Raw genomic sequence first — 19,759 nt, forward strand, 5'->3', positions numbered from 1 at the left:
TCTTTTGTGCAGAAAGCGGCAGAGGATGAGAAACGAGTCGAGGGGCGGAGGAAGCAGCAAGTCCCGTCCTCGTAAGAAGAAAGGGGAGAAGAAAGGTGAAAATCCCAGCCGTTCGAACTGTACCATTATCTAATTAACAAAGACCGAGAGGAGGTAGCACAACAAGGAGTTGCATGCCTTTGTAACTTGCGCGTATACGAGATCCCTTAAGTAATGATAAAATCGACGAAAATAACATCTTGGTTACTATCATGGCCGCAACTTTTGGTTTCATGTTTGAGAGGCGAGGAGATCCAAGGGATGTAAATTTCTATTACGACAAATGAAATGCTCAGTTTTTGTGCCTATAGAAATGATTAATCGTCACAAATCATAGNGTCCGTTCCTCATGCAACACGTAACAAGATCCCAATGTTGAAGGGCTTCAACTTGAGACTCAGCATAAATATACAAAATATTACTTAAAACTTTGATAGATGAACAAAATGACTGTCCAAATCCAGAACATTGACGAAAGTACAGGAACTTTTTCAGAGCTGATGATTACTTAGCTCATACTTGTTACAAAAGAGGAGTTATTGCAACTGCATACAAAACTCGTAGTACCTCGATCAAGAGTCAACAAAACTCAGTCACCTCATCGTAATAACTATGCTCAGATCTAAAAAGCACACTTGTGCTGAGTAAACCGAACCAGAAGATGATAAATGAGAAAAATCCTTTCTCCATACAAGACACTGGAAAACATTCACGTCATCTTTACCCTTAATAAGATTGCACAAAATCATCCAAACTCATCGCAGATCTAGTTTGCTATGCTCATATCTTTGGTAACTAGAGAACGATATTAAATCGAGAAAACTAGAAATAAAAACAAAAAAGACCTTTTTCTCAATAGATACACTCGAGTTTTAATCTCAGCCAACTCGGTTGTTAACAGTCATGTACAAGGACCTGAGCTGAGCGTTCCATTTATCCATGGCAGTATACTTCTTCATACCTTTCGACCTGCCCAGATAAATAGAAACGCACACACAGTTAAGAGCTTAATTACAACTTTTGGAATTTTGATATTGAACGGGCAAATTGCACATAGCACCCCTCATCTATACCTCTAGTAGCAGTTAACACTCCTCAAGTAATTTATTAGCACTTAGCACCCCTGGATTGTCGTTCTTAGAAGAACAAATTATGGATAACAATTCTCTCCCTCGTGAACTGAGGGAGGCTAAGTGCTAATAAATTAGTTGAGAGGTAGTAAGTACTATTAGAGGTATAGATGAGAGGGGTTATGTGTAATTTACCCTTATCGAAACAACTGAAGGAGAGGGATAAAAGTGGTTGACCTGTCCCCGCGTTCCAGTGATCCGTTGACTTCATCAATATGACCCTGTACACGGTTATCTAGAATTAAGGAAACCAACAGCTCCACAACATCTTTCTCCGGCACATTGAGTTCCTAAACATCAATGAAATTTTTACGAGTAAGATGAGCAATTTCACTCTAGAGGGGGAAATAATTGGTAACTGCTTATCAGAAGGTATAGATACGAGTATATGTTCTTGACCAATGAACAATAATTGATACAAATAAAAAGTAGTTAAGTCCTCCAAAGAAAAACAGTTAATAGCAGATGGACTCCCGATACGATCACCCCATTGAGCATGTAACCTGTAGTTGCAGCAGATAGATCCCTCGAGTGAAATTTTTTCTTACTCTTTTACCCTTTACCCTCGGAGAAAGAGATTTTTTGGCAAATAAAAACCTCCTGAAGGTAAAAGAGTCAAAAAGTTTCATCACAGGGGGTCTGTAATAATAGAACTACAGGGTACCCAAGAAAAAAAATTAGAACAGTACAAAGATGGGCTAAAGGCAGGTCATATTCTCAAATGCAACTAACCCAACCCAACAATCAGAGTCTTAATAAAGATGCAAAGAAAAAACAAGACAGACCACAAATTAAATAATTATTAACAATAATTACAATAACATAGCAGATGGTTGTCTGACACAAAAAAGCTTCTATAAGTACAAGTACCGAGCTCACATGACCAATTTTAAATATATTGTTAAGTCAAATAAACAGGTGTTTAATTATGAGGCATAACCAACTCAAAGAAACGATGGTCGTGGTGACAATGATAGATAAAAAAATTTGCAAGTCAAACATGTTAAAAGTAGAAAATAACAATAACATCAAAAGGTGACGTCTGACACTACATCTTATATATACATAGAATTACCCAGCTCATGTATCAAATTGATGACTGACATAATAATGTCTGAAGATAAGGTTCTGTAAATGAGAGGCCAACACGAAACCAAAGAAATAATAGGGGTGATGATGATGGAGGCAACCTTTTGGAACTTCATATAATAGAACCAGAAATCAGTAAATCAATTGGACAAAGTATTTATCTAAACTTTTACACGTTAACATTGTATTAATCATTTTCCAACTAACAGAGAAAAAGGAAAAAATTAAAGCCAAGCTAACAAGGTCAAATCCACAAAGACTAGCACCAGGAAGCACCTTACAATCCATCTGGTTGCATGAATTTGGGAGTTAAGGAATACCAATTCAAGGATTTTGGTCTCAAATTATACCCTTCTGTTTCAGGGGAAAAACCAAATTCCCTTTTGCACATTTCATTTCTCTTCTGGAATGGAGAATTCCAATTCCTAGAAGTAAAAAAGGAGATGACAACAACAATTCGAGCATTTAAAGGTAGTCGTACCCACATTTACAACGAAACATTAAGTACAACTCAAAGATACAAGCAAGCAGCACTAATTTGAATTTGATAAACAACTACAAAAAACACTAATGCCAAGAATTGGATTTGCAGTTCTGTTACTCTCATTTTATGAATCTAGAATTGACATCAAATCATAAAAAACGACACAACCATTGAATCCGTTAATGAGTTAAAAGTCCCTTCAAATATACAATTCAAGATTTTATCAAAAGTTTCAAAATGGTATGGCATACTATGTAATAGACAACAACTTAGTCATTTTAAAGCTCATAGAACCAGTGAAATACAAAGTACACACCTGTGTTACCAGGGTACTTCTATAATGAAGCCGTACCCGTACCGGACACGTACCCGACACTTTCCCATACCCAAACTTCATAGACACTTCTTGAATATATGCATGCATTTATTACAAAATGTACTCAATTATACGATATATGTGTTAATTTAAAACACTTGTCAAACACTTCCTGAACGTAGAGCTTACACTTCACATCCATCTTTTGAAACCAATGAGATACAGGTCGGGTTTGTTTCAGTCCATACCCAAGTTCACAACTATATAGGTAATGGGTCATTTAGATGTCTAGTAATAAAATGAGTAGTTTACAATTCACGATAATCAATATGATAAAAGAAACTCAAGAATGTGATCGGAATTTTTAAAATGAGTAGTTTACAATTCACGATAATCAATATGATAAAAGAAACTCAAGAATGTGATCGGAATTTTAATTCTAATGATCACGATAATCAATATGATAAAAGAAACTCAAGAATGTGATCGGAATTTTAATTCTAATGACACATGAAGCGGGAAAAAATTATCTCATGTACATTATTAATTCATATATATATGTAGCCGTGTCCCCGTACCCTACAATTTACAGTTTTTCCGTGTCCCCTACCCGTACCCGCACGTGTACCAGTACCCGTGCCCGTTTCCATGCAACTTAGGTACACACCTTTGAAATGAAGGGGATTCCAATTCTTGTGTATGGCTTGATGAGCTTGAGCAAGACTTGAGTTCTGATCTTTTTCAAGAGATCCACAATATAATTGTGGATAAAAGGATCATCCATGATAGTTCTTCTGTTCGTCTGCACAAGTTCAAGCAAGGGTCAGGTGATATAAGCATATAGTAACACTAAGAAGTAACAAACTCAATAACAAGCAGCAGCAGCAGATACCAACCTTCAAAATCTTTTCAAACTCAAAAATCTCATTTCGTTGATATGCTGCTATAAGATTTGTCATTGCCAAGATTTCAGGATCGTTTTTGTATCTGCAGATAAGGTGCAACTCTTGTAAAATACAGAGAATTTCCTCTATAAAAGAGTAAAATAGACACAGAAAAATATCTGATATGTTATGAAACAAAACTAAAAGCAGATATTCCTTTACGTAATCAATACTAATTTCACGTAATAACTTACGGTTTAGCTTCCTGCCCATCAAATGGGTTCACTGAAGATTCCATCAGCATGTTGGCCAGAACCAAATATCTGATTTATGCAACAAAAAATTACAATTAAGAAATAAAGGGAGAAGGGGAAGAACGGAGAAGAGGGGCATATGCTAAAGTTGGTTTCTCAATTATATACTTGAGACACTGAATGCGGCGATGATTTCCAGCTTCATCATAATTCTTGAATGCTTCAAAGAAATCAGTTGCTGCTTCATCCCATTGCCGTTCTGCCATATGCATCTTTCCTCCACATTCATGAATAATTCCCATAATTCGAGGATGGGGAATCGCTGACTTTACAGAAAGAGCTTGCTGGTACAATTGCTGTCATAGGCCAACATATCTGAATATTAACTAGTATGCTACTCTAAAGTTTAAACCCGGTATACGCTTGAATTAAACCTAGATTCTAGTCCTTCAATCATCCATGTGTTGTTACCATGTACATATGCTGAACAATAACAAAATCTTCACACTGTATTTTTATGTAGGTGTTTTCACATATATACCAGCTTATTTGCAAAAATACCCCCCAATCTCAATACTTGCAAAACTAACCCCCAAATAATCAATTTTGGAGAGAGAAAAAACCCACCAAAATCAACGAATCATCAAATTTGTTGGATATGGTGAATAAATATTTGACTATTTTGTTGATGTTTTTACAGTGCAGCTACAAACTAGCCCATCAAAATTGATCATTTGTTGATATGGGGCTTATTTTCCAAAGTTGGTGCTTTGAGGGTAGCTTTTCAAATACTGATTTTTTTTTGGTTTTTTTGGAGGGGCGGTTTGCAAATATGAATGATATAAGGTATATATGCAAAAAATACATATCTTTGATGTAAAACAGTTTTCATATGGATCTGTGTGAATTGCATTCTTATAAGTTATAATTTTGAGTTATGAAAATACATGTAACTGTAGCATGGTGTCTAGCTTAAAATGTCTGATATTGCGCTAGTATGGTTAATTGGCTTCCACAACTTTACATATGCAAAAGCTCCTGTTAAATTTCCAACACAATTCTGAAATTAATAATACCATGAGCTTTTTGTTGTTTTTCGTTTCGGTGTACATCTGTATCTCAAGAGCATAGACCTCCAGAAGCTGTGTTCCCTTCTTATGATCATCAGTTCCATCTTCTTTTCGACAAGACTTACGAAGTTCTTTCAGTATCTGAAATGTACCCAGGAGACAACTTGAAGTAAAGCACGCAAAGGTCAGGAAATCACAGAAGAAAGCACAATCTTACCTTGTTCATCCGTGAAAATTCACCCATATCAAACCATATCTTGCATAGCTTAAGATTGGTTTTAAACCACAATCTCTGCAGAATAATAAACAAAAAAGTTTGAGAAGGCCATAAATGCTTAGTCCATGCCACCAAAAGCTAGAAACCCAAGAGGATTCTCCAACAAAAAAAGACATCTCTCTTACCTCATTCTTGGCCTCTTCAAGAGCCTTAAGCGTTGTCTGATAGAACTCCTGTAGGAGACTAAAATTCTGACTTGCTGAACCAGAAACAAAATCCATTATGTTATTTAAACATTTTTCGCTGTAGTTACGCGTAACAGCCGATTTTATATATGTTAGCATCTCCCTGTAGGCATCCATCATCTCTTTATATTTCCCCAATTTATAGTAAAGCTTCACAGTTTGCTTTAGTGCTTTGAATCCCCTAGTTGAAAGCAGGGGTAAACGTTTAGCTAACAAAAGATAACCATGTGATTATGCATGTGGGTGCATATATATAAACATGCACTTCACTAGATTTGCGCTCATGGGCTCATGACAAAGAAAGCTAGCACAAATAATAGTAGTAGTAATAATAATAAATCAATTTCTCAACCAACAACACATAGCAGATTAAAGAAAAAACACTTTATGCTCAAATATTTCAGCATCAGAGGCTGTGTAGATTACAAAATATATGAAGAACCAGTGGCTGTTAAATGCCATTGGAGTACAGGAAAGGATCTGATAAAAAGACAGGCTCAGAAGTTAAACATATACAGTTCTACACAGAAAAAAGAAACTGCTGGAACATCTAGATTTAGATATGAATCATCCCAACAACCAGAAATATAAAGTTCAGCAATGTAAATATGTAAACTAAAACCAAATAGCCTAAACTGATATAAAAGTTTTGTGGGAATGTAAAAGATAAAAATCCAGGCAAGACAATTCATGGCGCTACACTCAACCTAAAATGACAGAGAAAACAAACATTTTATGATCCTCACCACTCCGCTTTCTCAGACTCCATCTGAACTACTTCAGCAAAGCCAGCAAGTGCTTCCTCTGGATCAGTTTCAACTAAACCTGTAAGAAATGGATGGACAGAAGAAACACTTGAAGCAAACAGAGGGACAGATGTTATATACTAATAATATTTCATAACCTTGGGAAATATATCATTAACTAATAAACTAAAGAAATATCCCTTTTCTACATTGTTAGTGTATTGTTGATTTACATATTTGAAATCAGTTTTTCCACAAAGCCATTATTCTAGCTAATTTGTGCATCCTTTCTAAGTGAAAGTACATTATATGTCGTCCAATGGCAAGTGAATTAGAAGGGTAACAACATGAGATGACTCGGGGTGCTGATTTCCATATGATGACAGCCATCAATGTGCTAAAGTGGAATCCAAGTTTGGCACATGAATGGACAATGCATTTCTTGCCTAAGCAAATGGCTTTGATTTCAATGCTCAGGCTAATTGTGCATCCTTTCGAGCTGTTTCCATCATCAGTCTGTCGCTTGTGTCTTTAAAGGATAGTTAAAGCTCACTTGTCTCTTGGACCTTTTCACAATTCCATAGTTACATACATGGTTTAAAATATTTATGTAAGCTCCATTGAAGTAGGAATATGATGAAACCTCCAATCATATAGTCATATGATATATTTACTACAATATGCGACACACTGCCCCAACAAAAATTGGCATGTCCGACACCACATGGACACGAGACTCATGATGTGGATTATATACTGCCCCTTCTAACGGAACTTAATTGTATTACAGAGAATTTTACTATGATTAGGTTATTTCATATATTTCAATCTTTGATATACGATACCCCACGCAACACACACATTTCCAACAAGGTGTACATTTGAGCTTGCTTAGTGATGGATTTACAGGACTCAACTATTCGAATATGTTGCTTGATGACTTGCAAGATGTATTGCATGATTAATTAAAATGATAAAAGGTCACACCGACTGAAAAAAGATTTGAGTACCCATTAGCATATGTGGCTAGTATCAATTTTGAGAATAATATAATCTTTAGGAGACTGGTGTTGGAACATTGTTGCTCTAATGACTGTTTATGTCCAGAGGATTCATTGCTTAACCCGCAATACATCTACATAAAGGCCAAAGGTCGTTTTCAAGGTCGTAAAACATTCCAGATCATCAAATATCCAAATGTGATCTCATGATTAAACAGAAAATCTACATAAGATGAATATCCTAGAACTCCAAGATTAATTTTTGGACTTAGGATGAAACAAACTCATAAATACAATGTCTCAATTTCAGGTGAGAAGCAACAAACTTGAACCAGTTCAACCACCTGGTATCTTTTGGAATTTGTTCACTTCTTTAGGGAACAAGAGTATCCAAAATCCAATAGATAGTCACAATCCAAGAATACGATAATTTAAGTCGTAAGATACTGAATATTGATTATCAATATACTGATAGAACCATATGAATGTTCAATTATTTCATTTGATTTATCCACAAAAGTGAAAATTTTCTCAGGGACCTTCCGTGCAAAAACTCATTTTCTAATTGACATACCAAATTTGTGTCCTTACAACTACACCTCAACCCATTGTCAAAAAATACTGGCATATGAGATTCATATCTAACCCAATTATCTACATGAACATATTTTCGGAAGCAAAAAAAAGCTATATTACTTGGGCCAGAGGCAGGTTAGTTTATCTGCAGCAGAAGTCAAATGTACAGTGGCTGCGATCTTCTCATACATTAGGGAAACCAGTTACTGTGGGGGCAAGGTTGAGTCACGAACCAAACTGCAACAGCACAAAGACCCAAGAATTGACATAAAAAATATGGGAGCAAGCTACCATCCATGTAAAACTTGCCTTGTTTACCAAGATGTTGCAAGCACGTGTATTTAATCAAAATTTGTTCCTGGTAATACTTGGTAAATGCAGTAATTTGTATTTCATACAATCATAATTCAGTTAACCTTGCCCTTTTAACCATAAGGCAAGAGAAACTATATTACTAAGCTAAACAGGATACTCAAGTTTTAAGAATAACCTCTGAAACTTTGGTTAGAATAAATATCGAGAATAACAATCGCTTAACTGTATGTAGTGATCATGAGCCCCGCCACGATATTATCATGAGCCCCGCCAGGAAATGTAATATGTTGCTTGGAATTGAGAAAATCCCAATCATGTGAAAACAAGCACATAAGCCAAACTACATACCTATTAACTCTAGGTTTGTCACAGGTAGAGTAGAATTACATTTACCGAAACAAACCATAATCTTTTAAACTATCAAGAAAAATTGAGAAAAATCAGTGGTGACTATCATTTACATGAACTCTTCAAATAATTTGGACAATCTTCAAAAGCATAGATTGATATCACATGTAAGGCTCCAACTACATTAGCTTTTTTGTGGCACTGCACAATTATGGCAATGTCCTCTATTACTATCAACATATATACTTGCATACATCAGATAGAAAGACTAAGTCACAAACAAGTTCCAAAGGCATTTATTTTACAACACCCGTGTCTTGAACATGAATGGATAACCCCTAAGATATTATAATCCGTTAAAGGCCTATAGTTTACAAAAACCCCTACATTTTGTTAGTTCGTAGAAACCAAAGCATGCACTATAACAAACTTCCAGTAACATGCTCATCTTCTTTCACATTGATGTGAAACCCAATGAAAGCATGACTTTACTAAGCACAAATTCGAGTCCATCCGAACTTAATTTTTCATAATAATTCAAATGCATGTTAGTCAAAACTCACATGATTCACTACTAGACAGTCTCCTTAAGGCAGATACAGGAAGCAACTAGCTATTTTCCAATACCAGATACTAAGAATCCTAAGCACCTCTCAGCTCTTTCTATAACTATCCCTGATTCATAAAACTTTCACAAAATCAAAATCTCAAAGACTTTGGAAATACCATATTATTGAAGGATGAATACACGAGTAAATACCACGAAGAAAGGTATTACCAACTATATCCTACTATAAAATTATCAAAAAAAAAATCACCTTTAGAATTGTAGTACTGATTCTCAATATCAACGTCCTGTTCTTCTGGCTCCTCTTCAGAGTACTCGAACCCATAATCCTCCATATCCGCATCTAAAACGAACCAAAAATCAAGTCGCATTCACAAATTCCATTTTTTAAAAAAAAAGTTCAATTTCTAGGGTTTTCCAAAAGCAACTGAAACCCTAAACTAAAAATCGCCAAACGATACGATTAAAAAAAGACGATTTCTCACCGGAACCCATGATCGGATATCAGCGAGCGGTCGCCGATGGCCCAGGGTTTCCTCGATTTGAGTTTTGAAGGGGAGGGCGAATTATGTAGCAGAGTTTCGAGAATATTTGCGAGAAAATGATAGGTGTTTTCTCCGTATTTTACACCCAAGTCATCTATTATATGTCAACATTACCCCCGGCATCTACATATTTGCCGATGTACCCCAAAATCCCCAACAGAATGAAATTTTCTTTCTGTATAAATAGACCCCTCAAGATGAAAGCGTCAAAAACATTGGGTTATTTTGATATTAGCCCCCACATCTTTGAAATTGAGCTGAGACCCTCCAAATCTTGAATAGTTTGAATTAGCTACCCAAATATATAAAATTGATCTCAGGCCCTCAAATCACAATGGTATGTTGAAGTAAGCCTCCTTGGTTAAAATATGGTTAAACTAAGGGGAAATTTCTGATCACTTTAATTTTTCGTTGACAGTCCTCTCACAAAAACCCAAGCACATTAGTCACTTTTTATGTGTACCGGTTAAGCTCCCAAAATCCGTCTAGTGAAACCCCGACTCAAATATATTTCCCACTTTATCTTCTCTAACGTCTTCTTCAACATCTTCCCCCAACGCAAATCTACGAGTTGCAAATTTATGATTATGGCTAAAGAGAGCAAGCAAAGAAGATGAACGAGAAGATGAAATGAAAATAGTTTTGGTTTAGAGTTTTATTAAATGGATTTGAGAGTTATACGAGTATAAATTTAGTGGTTAATGAGTTTAGGTTTGCTTGAGAGCAGTATAACTAGCAATCACCAAAAAAATTAAAGTAAATGGAATATTTCCCCCATTTTAACAAAAAAATTATTTTGACATACTAGAATTTTGGGGCATGGATCAATTTCAACTATTTGGGGGGCTAATACAAACTATCTAAGATTTGTTGGAGTCTGATATTAGTTTCAAAGATTTAGGGGGCTAACACAAAATATTGAAGATGTAGGGAGCTAATACGGAATAACGCGAACACATTTTAGCCATAGGGTACACCTACAAAATATAATTTTAGAGGGTTATATTACAGGAGGGGGCCTATATGCGATAAACCATCAAATATACTTGGACAAAATAACTAAAACTCCCTTGAACTATTTATGAACTCTCTTCCTGCTATAAAGTATCACTTGCTTAGCCTAATGTGGTCATTTTCTTAATTCACAGTCAAATATTTAGTAGATAGATGACATAACATGTGTGTTTTTGCTTTTCTTTTATTTTCAGTAACTACAAAATATTATTATTATTTAGTTGCAAAAAGGAATAAATGGTAAGTATTGAGGTGAAGTAGTTGGAAAAAGAGACAAACAAATAAAAATCATGAAGAAGTTAAAAAAACAATGTTATCTCATCAATTTGTTAAATATTTGATCACGTGCACAAAACATGGTCAAAATTGAGCTAAAAATATGATTTAAGTGGAATTGTTGCATTGGTACTTCAAGGCATAAGTTGATAAATCACCAATACATCAAGGGGAATTAGTCTTTTTCCAGTATATTTATCGTGTGATTGAGCTAATATACTCGTAACTTCTACAAACTATTGCAAGTTAACCAAGCACTAGAGTTGCTCTGAAATATATCCTTCCTTCGTATATAATGAGAAATTAACGGTACTCTTGAAAACACCAAACAACACGACTTAAGCGCGTAAAACAATAACACATATTATATGTTGATTTATATTAAATTAGAATTCTTACATGATGGATATTTTCTATCCATAACTAGAATCCTCATCAAATTAAATCTATCTATAATTAGACAATTTTAATTATAATAAAAAATTAGTATTCTTAATCAAATCATAATTATGTTAGGCCCCATGTTTATGAGACTATTGTCTAATCTAGTTTTGATCGTTTGTCAAGTGTTTGTATTTGCTTGTTAGCAATTCTACACAAATATCCTCTGTCGGAGGTTGGATGGACTTGCGCTTTCACGATCATATTCAAAGGATGTTGGAAGGATATCGGAATGAAGCCATCGCAATTCAAGTCGAGATTCATTATCGCTTCATCTGTTACCAAGATCGAGTTTCACAAAGATTTCTAAGCTTGGTATATTGTTTATAGTGTTTTATGTTTGTACTTTATGTGTTATGCTTAAAGCTCAAACCACACACATACACGTTTTCGTTTTATAGCTTTCAAGTTTAATCGTATAGATATGAAACAAATAGTTATATTTATATACATATATACTTGTTTCATATTTATCATCTTTATTTTTAAAATGATGTGTTTACAGATGAAAGACTTGATTATACTATTTCACATCTTTTCTAAGTCCATTAATCCATTTAAAAGGATTCCAAATCTTGGTTGAAATCATTTTGTCAAAATCAAGTGTTCAAACGAACTCGTACTCTTGAGATTTTGCAAAATGATGAGTTTTCACAAACGAAAAATAATATTTAAAAAAATTCGTTTCTAACATGTTTGTTTTCATCAGAATAAACATTTTCCCAAGTTTCATAATTTTTAGAATTTATTTACTATTTTTAAACACACTTTGAAAATTAGTTTTACTGTTCATATATGGGTTGTGCACGTTTTTCGGTTGACTGACTGTTCATATCAGTCAACCGATAAATTACTCTGGATTTTTTTTTGTTTCTGCTCAGTCGACCGATCCTTATCAGTCGACTGAATAGTGTTATTAGTCGATCGATGTAGTGTCATCAGTCGACCGATAGCTCATTTGTTTTCGCTTGTTCAGCCACCGGTCATGTTATCAGTCGACCGATATAGTGTCATCAATCGACCGAGAGCTCATTTGTTTTTGCTTGTTCAGCCAACGGTCATGTTATCAGTCAACCGACTTATGCTATCAGTCGACTGATGATGTATTTTATCTATAACGGCTAGTTTTGACAGATTTTTTTAAGAGGTTATAAATACCCCTCAATGCGTATTTTTTGAGCCAAGTTATTTAAGAGTTTCATCAGCTTGTTTAAGCCCTTTTGGCTGCACGTTTTTAAAGAGTTTAAGTGTTTGTTTGTTCGCAAAAAGAGTTTACAAAGAGGAGAATCGAAATTTCATTTTTGAGGAGTTCAATCTTAATCATCATCTACAACTCTTTGTTTTCATTGGAGAAGTTTTCTAAACTCATTTATCTAGCTTGTTCTTATTTTGATTCTTATATATATTTTTTGCTAGATTAAATTTGAGTTTAGTTTTATTATTATTCATTATTTTCACACACAACCACTTAAGCTTAAGTTATTTCATATGTTGTATATTTTTGGGTTGTGAGAGTGTAACAATTGAGTGAAATTTTCTCATCCTTGTTAGAGAACAAATCCTTTGTTTGCACTTAATTTTTGAGAATACGTTGTAATATACAAGAACACTTAAAGGAGTGATTGAGAGAAGAACGTGATCAATTCCAAGAGGAGTGACTTGGATGTAAAAACCTAGGGAGATGTTGTAATTCCAATCACTTGAGGAAGGTAACACGGGTCGGTCAACACTTAGAGAAGTGTATTGTGTGAGTATCAACATGTGAGTTGTAAAAGTTTTCGGTGAGTTTTGGAAACCGATTGCTTAGTTATTGTGTTGATAGTGGAGAATCTCATCGAGGTGAGGAGCGGAGACGTAGGTCGAGTGTTAGACCGAATTATGTGATCATATTTGTTGTTTGCGATGGCCTTAGCGTATTATTCTTGTGCTCATTATTTATCATTTTTTATATATCGTCATTGTCTCGTAGTTTATATCGCCCATTGTTTAATTATACATCATTGCATATATCACTTGTGTATATCACATTGCTAGGATATTGTTAATAAGTTTTAATTTAGCATCAATGTCGGATTAGATTAGCAATTACCCTATTCACACACCCCCCCCCCCTCTAGGGGACTTTTCACCCCCCCCCCCCCCCTCTAGGGTACTTTCATTTAGTATCAGAGCGTGATGCTTTTTGATTTGTGGCTTAATCGCCTAGAGTCAAAGATCCTCATTTTGATTTATTGCTAATCTAGTTTTGTGGTTTATATTGCTTGCATAGTCTTCATGAATTTACACGATGCACCTAGTTTAGGCTATTTTATAGATGTTGCTCCTAAATTCAATGGTTTCCCTTATACACAATGAAGTTTTAGATTTAAACTATTTGTTAGTTCTAAAAATATCGAATTGCGGGAAGTTATTAATTGTGCTTATGTTATGTCCACTTTGGAGAAATCCAAGTGGAGCAAGTATGATAAAAAGATGTTTACTATGAACAAGTTAGTGTTAGAATTTATGCTTAGTGCTTTTGATTCATCAATTTCTAACAAACTTGCTCGTTTTGATAGTGCTTACCTTTTATAGAAAGGAAACATATATAAACACATCATGACAACTTGGAAGAAATACAACGAATTTCGATGGATTCCGCTTCAAGTGAGAGTGGAGTTTTATCATGCACATGGCCACTAGGCGATAGCCCTAGTGAGGTATGCAAGTCTGAATCCGATAGTGAATTATCTATAGTTAAACTCGTATGTGCATATGAGAAATTAATGAAAGACTACAATTAATTGCATCATAATTTTATAGATTTAACAAGTAAGCATGTAAGCTTAAAATTCGATCATGATTTGTTAGCAACTAAATTTGATATCATTGCCAAAAAAAATATGGCTCTTAAATATAGCAATGATAAATTTAAATTGGAAATTGCTAACTTATCTAATAAAAAAATGATGTCATATTAGAAGTAGAAACAATTAGACATGAATTTAATTCTTTCAAAAATAATAGATTGCTCTACTTCTATTGACAATGCTAGTGTGCGTAATAATGAGTTAAATAATGTGAAAAACCGCATCTCGTCTTTAGATTCAACTCTAAAAACATGCATTGTCAAACATAAGAATCTTGTAGACATATGTGCTAAGTCACAAGCTACTATTTCAAAATCACCTACTCACTATGCGCATATGTATAGCAAAATTTTATAAGTGCTATATTTGTGGCCGAAAAGACCATATTACTAAATTTTGCTATGATGCACAAAAACCTAAGAATGCTAATATTATTACTCCTTGTGCATTACATCAAGGTTCTTCATCACACACACTCACACATGCACCAAATGTTCATCACAAGCATGTGAATGTGTTTAAATGTAAAGTTTGTGGTAGAATTGGGCATTTAGCAAAATTTTATTTTGATTTGCATAAATTTTCTAATTCACAAAATGTTCCACAAAGACCATAATTATTAAAAAATGTTTTACGTACACATTCATATGGTCAACATAAACAAATGAATCCATTTCATTGTACTTATTGTAATAGAATGAGTCATTTGAGTAATTATTGTTATGACCGATCCCATGCACAAAATGCTCACAAATGAGGTCATAACCCAAGGGTCTTGGATTTCATTGATAGGAGTCATGTCCCTAAACTCTCTGGCACCAAGAGTGTTTGGGTGCCAAAAAGTGTTTAATTTTAAAATCAATATTTTAGTATTTTTTGTTTCTTTTTAAGAAAAACGTGTTTTTTAAAACTTATTTTTGAAAATAAATATTGATAAAAAAATCTTATCCTTAAAAATAATGCTTTTGTTTTTATTACATATTATGATCTTTGTTGGTTTTGACTTTGAGAACATTGATTGTGATGAATCCTTTGCACTAGTTGCAAGGATAGAGTCAAACTCTTATATGATTTAGCATTTGCTAGTTTTAAAATTTTTAAACTATTTCAAATGCATACTAGAAATACATTTCTAAATGTTTTTTAATAAAAGAAGAAATTTATATTGAGCAACCCCCCGGGTTTATTAATCTTTTTCTTTAAATCATATTTATCGGGTGCAAAAAGCTTCATATGGGTTGAAACAAGCTCCAAGAGCTTGGCATGCTCACCTTTCTAGTTTCTTGTCGAAAATGATGATTTTTTTTATCTTTGTTTATTTTATCTAAAGCATATTTCTCTTTGATCTTTATGGATAAAACTTATATAATGTTTTGACATTATTTCTTGCATAATCAAGTAGATAGGAATGATGTGTGCCTTATTTGTATTAATTCAAAATCTCAAAATTAGAGGACATCTTTACCTAATCTACTTGCAAAGAAATTGTTTCGTCATATAAAAGGAAATTGGGCATGTCTATCAATTGATCATGTTTGCCTTCATATGGAAATATTTTTTCATGATTCATGATGTTTGGCTTTCATGAATTTTTGAATTTTCATAATTTTCCTTCATGGATTTTCATAAATACTTTCACAAATATTTTTTAAATACTTTCACAAATATTTTTTTTACTTTCATGGATGTTCATGATTCTCTTTCATGAACAAGAATTTTTTAGTTTTTCATGAGTTTTCATAATTTTCATGTTTCTCTTTATTTGATTTCTTGATATATATAAATCTATATATTATTATTATGTTTGTGTATTGAGACACCATTTTCATAATGATATATTCATATGTGTTCTCTTTTTGCATGTGAGCTGTCATGATATTGTTTTTCCCTCTATACTCACATATTGATGCCTTATGATTTTCTTATATATACGCTTTAAGGCATTTTGATAGGGGGAGTTTTTTTCCCTATATTTGTTTTATACTCACATATGCTTATTGATAGGGGGAGCTTTCGCTCTCTTCATTCTTATTATTTTTCTCTATTTTAATGTTGACAAAGGGGGAGAAACAAGTCTATTGTGAGTATTTTATTTATTGCTTCCTATTGGTAAATATGCATGAGAATTATATTTTGTATATTCATTTAGTACATGCATATTTCCTATACTCCTTGTGTAGATTGTTTGTCATCATAAAAAATGGGGAGATTGTTAGGTATCATGTTTATGAGCATATTGTCTAATCTAGTTTTAATAATTAACAAATAATTTCTAACATCATTTGTCGAGTGTTTTGTATTTGCTTGTTAGGAATTCTACACAAATATACTCTGTCGGAGGTTGGATGGACTTGCGCTTTCACGATCATATTCAAAGGAGGTTAGAAGGTGTAGGCGTCAAAAATCACATATAGGTTCCCGTGCACAGCTCAAAATGAAGAGAATGTGATGAACGCCATTATTTGAGTCAAACGAGATTATCCATGCCAAAAAAGAGCTAACGAGTGCATGAAGCAAGTCAATAAAGCGTACGAGTCAACGAAACGATGAAATGCGCAAAACGGCAGAACAAGACCAAACCGGAAAGTCCGGAGAAGCCCCTGGCAGCCAAGTTGCATCAAAACGATTTGGCCAAGCCATGTGGCTCGACCAAGGCCGAGCTACCCTAGGGTGGCTCGCATAGTGTCGAGCCACTATAGGGTGACTCGCACCCAGAAACGCCGAAAAACACGTATTTCGATGTTTTCTCAGGATTTATTAGTTTCTGAGCCCCCCAACTGCTTGGATATCATCCCTAAACATGGTTAGGCTATTATTAACTGAAGATGAGTCAAATCACTTGTTCTTATCTAAAAACACCACAATTGAAAGCCTATAAATACAAGCCTAGGGCTCTATACATGGGGGATCAGAAATTTTGGCGAGGTATTGTCCCTGTGAAGAGTGAACTATTCAGAGGAGGGCTAGTAGATCTTGGCAAACTCCAGTATAAAGAGGGAGCTATTTGAAGGATCTGAGGCCCGTTTTATCATTCCTTGAGATCAAACTTTGTTTTGATCTCGAGAAGAGTAGTAATCTCACTTTGTTGAGATTATTTACTTCTGCGAATGTTTCCTTTGTGAAGCAAGAGCATTGAATTTTTGTTCTGTCAATCGGATCTGATCCGAGATGGTCCATGAACTAACGCATCCCCAGCACAGGCAAAGATCACACGCAAGCAGCGGGTGATAAACGCCCTCTGCGTGTGTTTGAAGAGAGTTGTATTTTCATTTTTTTCATTCATGTAAAAAAAGTCTTATAAAAAGACTAATTCTTTTGAGCTTTGTTATAAACGATTGAAGTTGTAATGAGTTCCATGAATAAACCAACTTTCGACGCAAATATGCTGGCGACATTGTGAGAGCCAACAGCCTCTCTGTTGAGGCTGTAGTGTCATAACCAAGGATCCTAATCTCAGTTGATACAGAGGTCGAGTACGAGTTCGTGTAGGCTGTCTAAAAATCACAATAGATAGCCGATCCCTATCAAGCCCTGATAATGGAAGTTACAATCAGACGATTTTCTAATCACTGCATCCGCAACTCTGCAACCGCTATAAACACGGCCTCATCTCTGAGATGATTGATCTTGATGGCTGCGACAATAACATGACTAATGTTATATTAACAACTATTAGAGATGCTGATGAGCAGTGTAATGATTTCAGAAATAAAAGGTTGAACTTAGTTGGTGAGTTTCTTGGTAGAGAGCTGTAGGCAAATATTCGTCCAGAAGACACTATGGATGTTGATTCCCGTCAAGCTCCAATAACGGAAGCTACAATCAAATAGATTTCGCGCCGACAATCGAAAGCGGCAAATGGGAGATTTTTCATACAGATCGAGAAGAGTTACAATTCGACGACACTTCCGACAGCTAATGAAAACTCTATTCAGTGGCCTTCACAATCGATGGTGAGAGTTACAATCTGACGACTCTCATATCTTATAACAGGCAAAGATCAATAAGCAATGGCCTTTGCGATGTCATAATAGACGAGGTTACAAGTCAACAACCTCTCTCAAACGCAGAAATTCACTTCTGCGTTTCTCAAATTCGAAACGCACACAACCTGTGCGTTCTCCAGCAACCATCTAACTCTGTAACGCAGAGTTGAAGCACAAAACGCACACGTAACGTGCGTTCTTCGACAGACTCAACTATGTGCCCCAAACTCTGAACGCAGAGTTAAACTTCAACACACCAGCGACATGTGCGTTTCCAATTTCAGAGTGCATGCGGCCTGTGCGTCTCAAATCTCCAACAGAGATTTAACTCTGCGTCCTAAGCCATGGACGCAGAGTTAAAGCCCAGAACGCCATCTGAGGCGTTTTGACTTGTTCAAACGCAAGCCGAACGGCTTCAAAACCGTTATCCCATGTTCTGAGGGATCTTCGCCCACTTAGGAGCGGATTTAGGGGTTGGTTACACCCCTAATCCCCCTATAAATAACCGACTTACTCAACTGAGTAAGGGGTGGATCGGTTTTCTAACAGTAAGACCGCATAGGGTTGAGGTGGCATCAAAACCACCCAAGGTCAACAAATCTCAGCAGTTCAACAGCACGAAGAAGGAGATCTTTTGAAGATCAAAGAACTGATCAACGATCAGTTAATCAAATCCCAAAGGATCCTTTCATCAACGGCATAATCCACTTGGCAATTAACCGAATCTTCGGTTCCAACAACTCTTTTACAGAGTTTCAACTCGCTCTGAGTTTTGAAACTCATCTAAGAGTTCGTGATTAAGTTTGTAACCCAAATTAATCACATCAAACCAGATATTCGGTTTTCAACAACTCTTATCAGAGTTTTCAACTCGTTCTGAGTTCTTTACACTCGTCAAGAGTTCTAAACCGAAGTCATCAAGCAATTCAATCGGTTTCGTGAGATAGAACGGTCGGATCGTCAACGGAGAGCAAGTTCGACACAATCAATCGAAGGAGGCACTCCATCGCTACCAAGAAGAACCCAATTTTAAACAAAGGGGAGAATCAAATTCATTCTTCTTTCTTTTGTAATCGGAATTCAAATTGTAATTGATTTTGAGAGAAATACAAGTCAATTTTTCTTTCTTTGTCTTTTTACTGCAAATTTCCAACAAATAGTTCGATCAACAGAAGTACGAGGAATACATGTTGTCTTCCTCCAGATCCTCCTCCCCTCGCAAGTACAGGAAGATCTCCTCCTCCAGGAAGGTCCGCTGGTCTTCAGATCTAAAGATCCAGGGCGATGATCATCGTCTCATTGCTGCTGCAGTTGTGTCTTACAACGCCCCTCCGGCGTCCAATGAAGCCGGATCTGTAGATTTGAA

General features: G+C 35.2%; 1 protein-coding gene across 2 annotated transcripts; it reads right to left on the bottom strand.

The window, feature by feature from the left end:
• LOC109819659 (COP9 signalosome complex subunit 2) lies at positions 518-9,902 on the bottom strand. Of its 2 annotated transcripts, none has more exons than XM_020385463.1 (12): positions 9,768-9,902; positions 9,533-9,625; positions 6,475-6,553; positions 5,669-5,909; positions 5,484-5,558; positions 5,273-5,407; positions 4,365-4,552; positions 4,197-4,265; positions 3,955-4,045; positions 3,726-3,860; positions 1,347-1,459; positions 518-1,008 (listed from the first exon to the last, which is right to left on the bottom strand). In XM_020385463.1, the coding sequence occupies exons 1-12, from the start codon at positions 9,775-9,777 to the stop codon at positions 918-920; spliced, it is 1,320 nt and encodes a 439-aa protein (XP_020241052.1). In that variant the 5' UTR covers positions 9,778-9,902; the 3' UTR covers positions 518-917. The 2 variants fall into 2 exon arrangements, with proteins under 2 accessions (XP_020241052.1, XP_020241053.1); XM_020385464.1 differs by lacking the exon at positions 9,768-9,902 and adding an exon at positions 8,172-8,288 and having other exon boundaries at positions 9,533-9,626.

The sequence above is a fragment of the Asparagus officinalis genome, chromosome 8, assembly GCF_001876935.1.
Source record: "Asparagus officinalis chromosome 8, Aspof.V1, whole genome shotgun sequence".
In the NCBI taxonomy this organism is placed as follows: Eukaryota; Viridiplantae; Streptophyta; class Magnoliopsida; order Asparagales; family Asparagaceae; genus Asparagus; species Asparagus officinalis.

Bases quoted from the DNA above. Each gene is read 5' to 3' on its own strand.
- LOC109819659 (XM_020385463.1), bottom strand. The intron at 5,910-6,474 runs GTGAGGATCATA...GCTTTCAACTAG, and splicing joins GAGTCTGAGAAAGCGGAGTG to GGGATTCAAAGCACTAAAGC. The intron at 5,408-5,483 runs GTAAGATTGTGC...GGTACATTTCAG, and splicing joins AATTTTCACGGATGAACAAG to ATACTGAAAGAACTTCGTAA.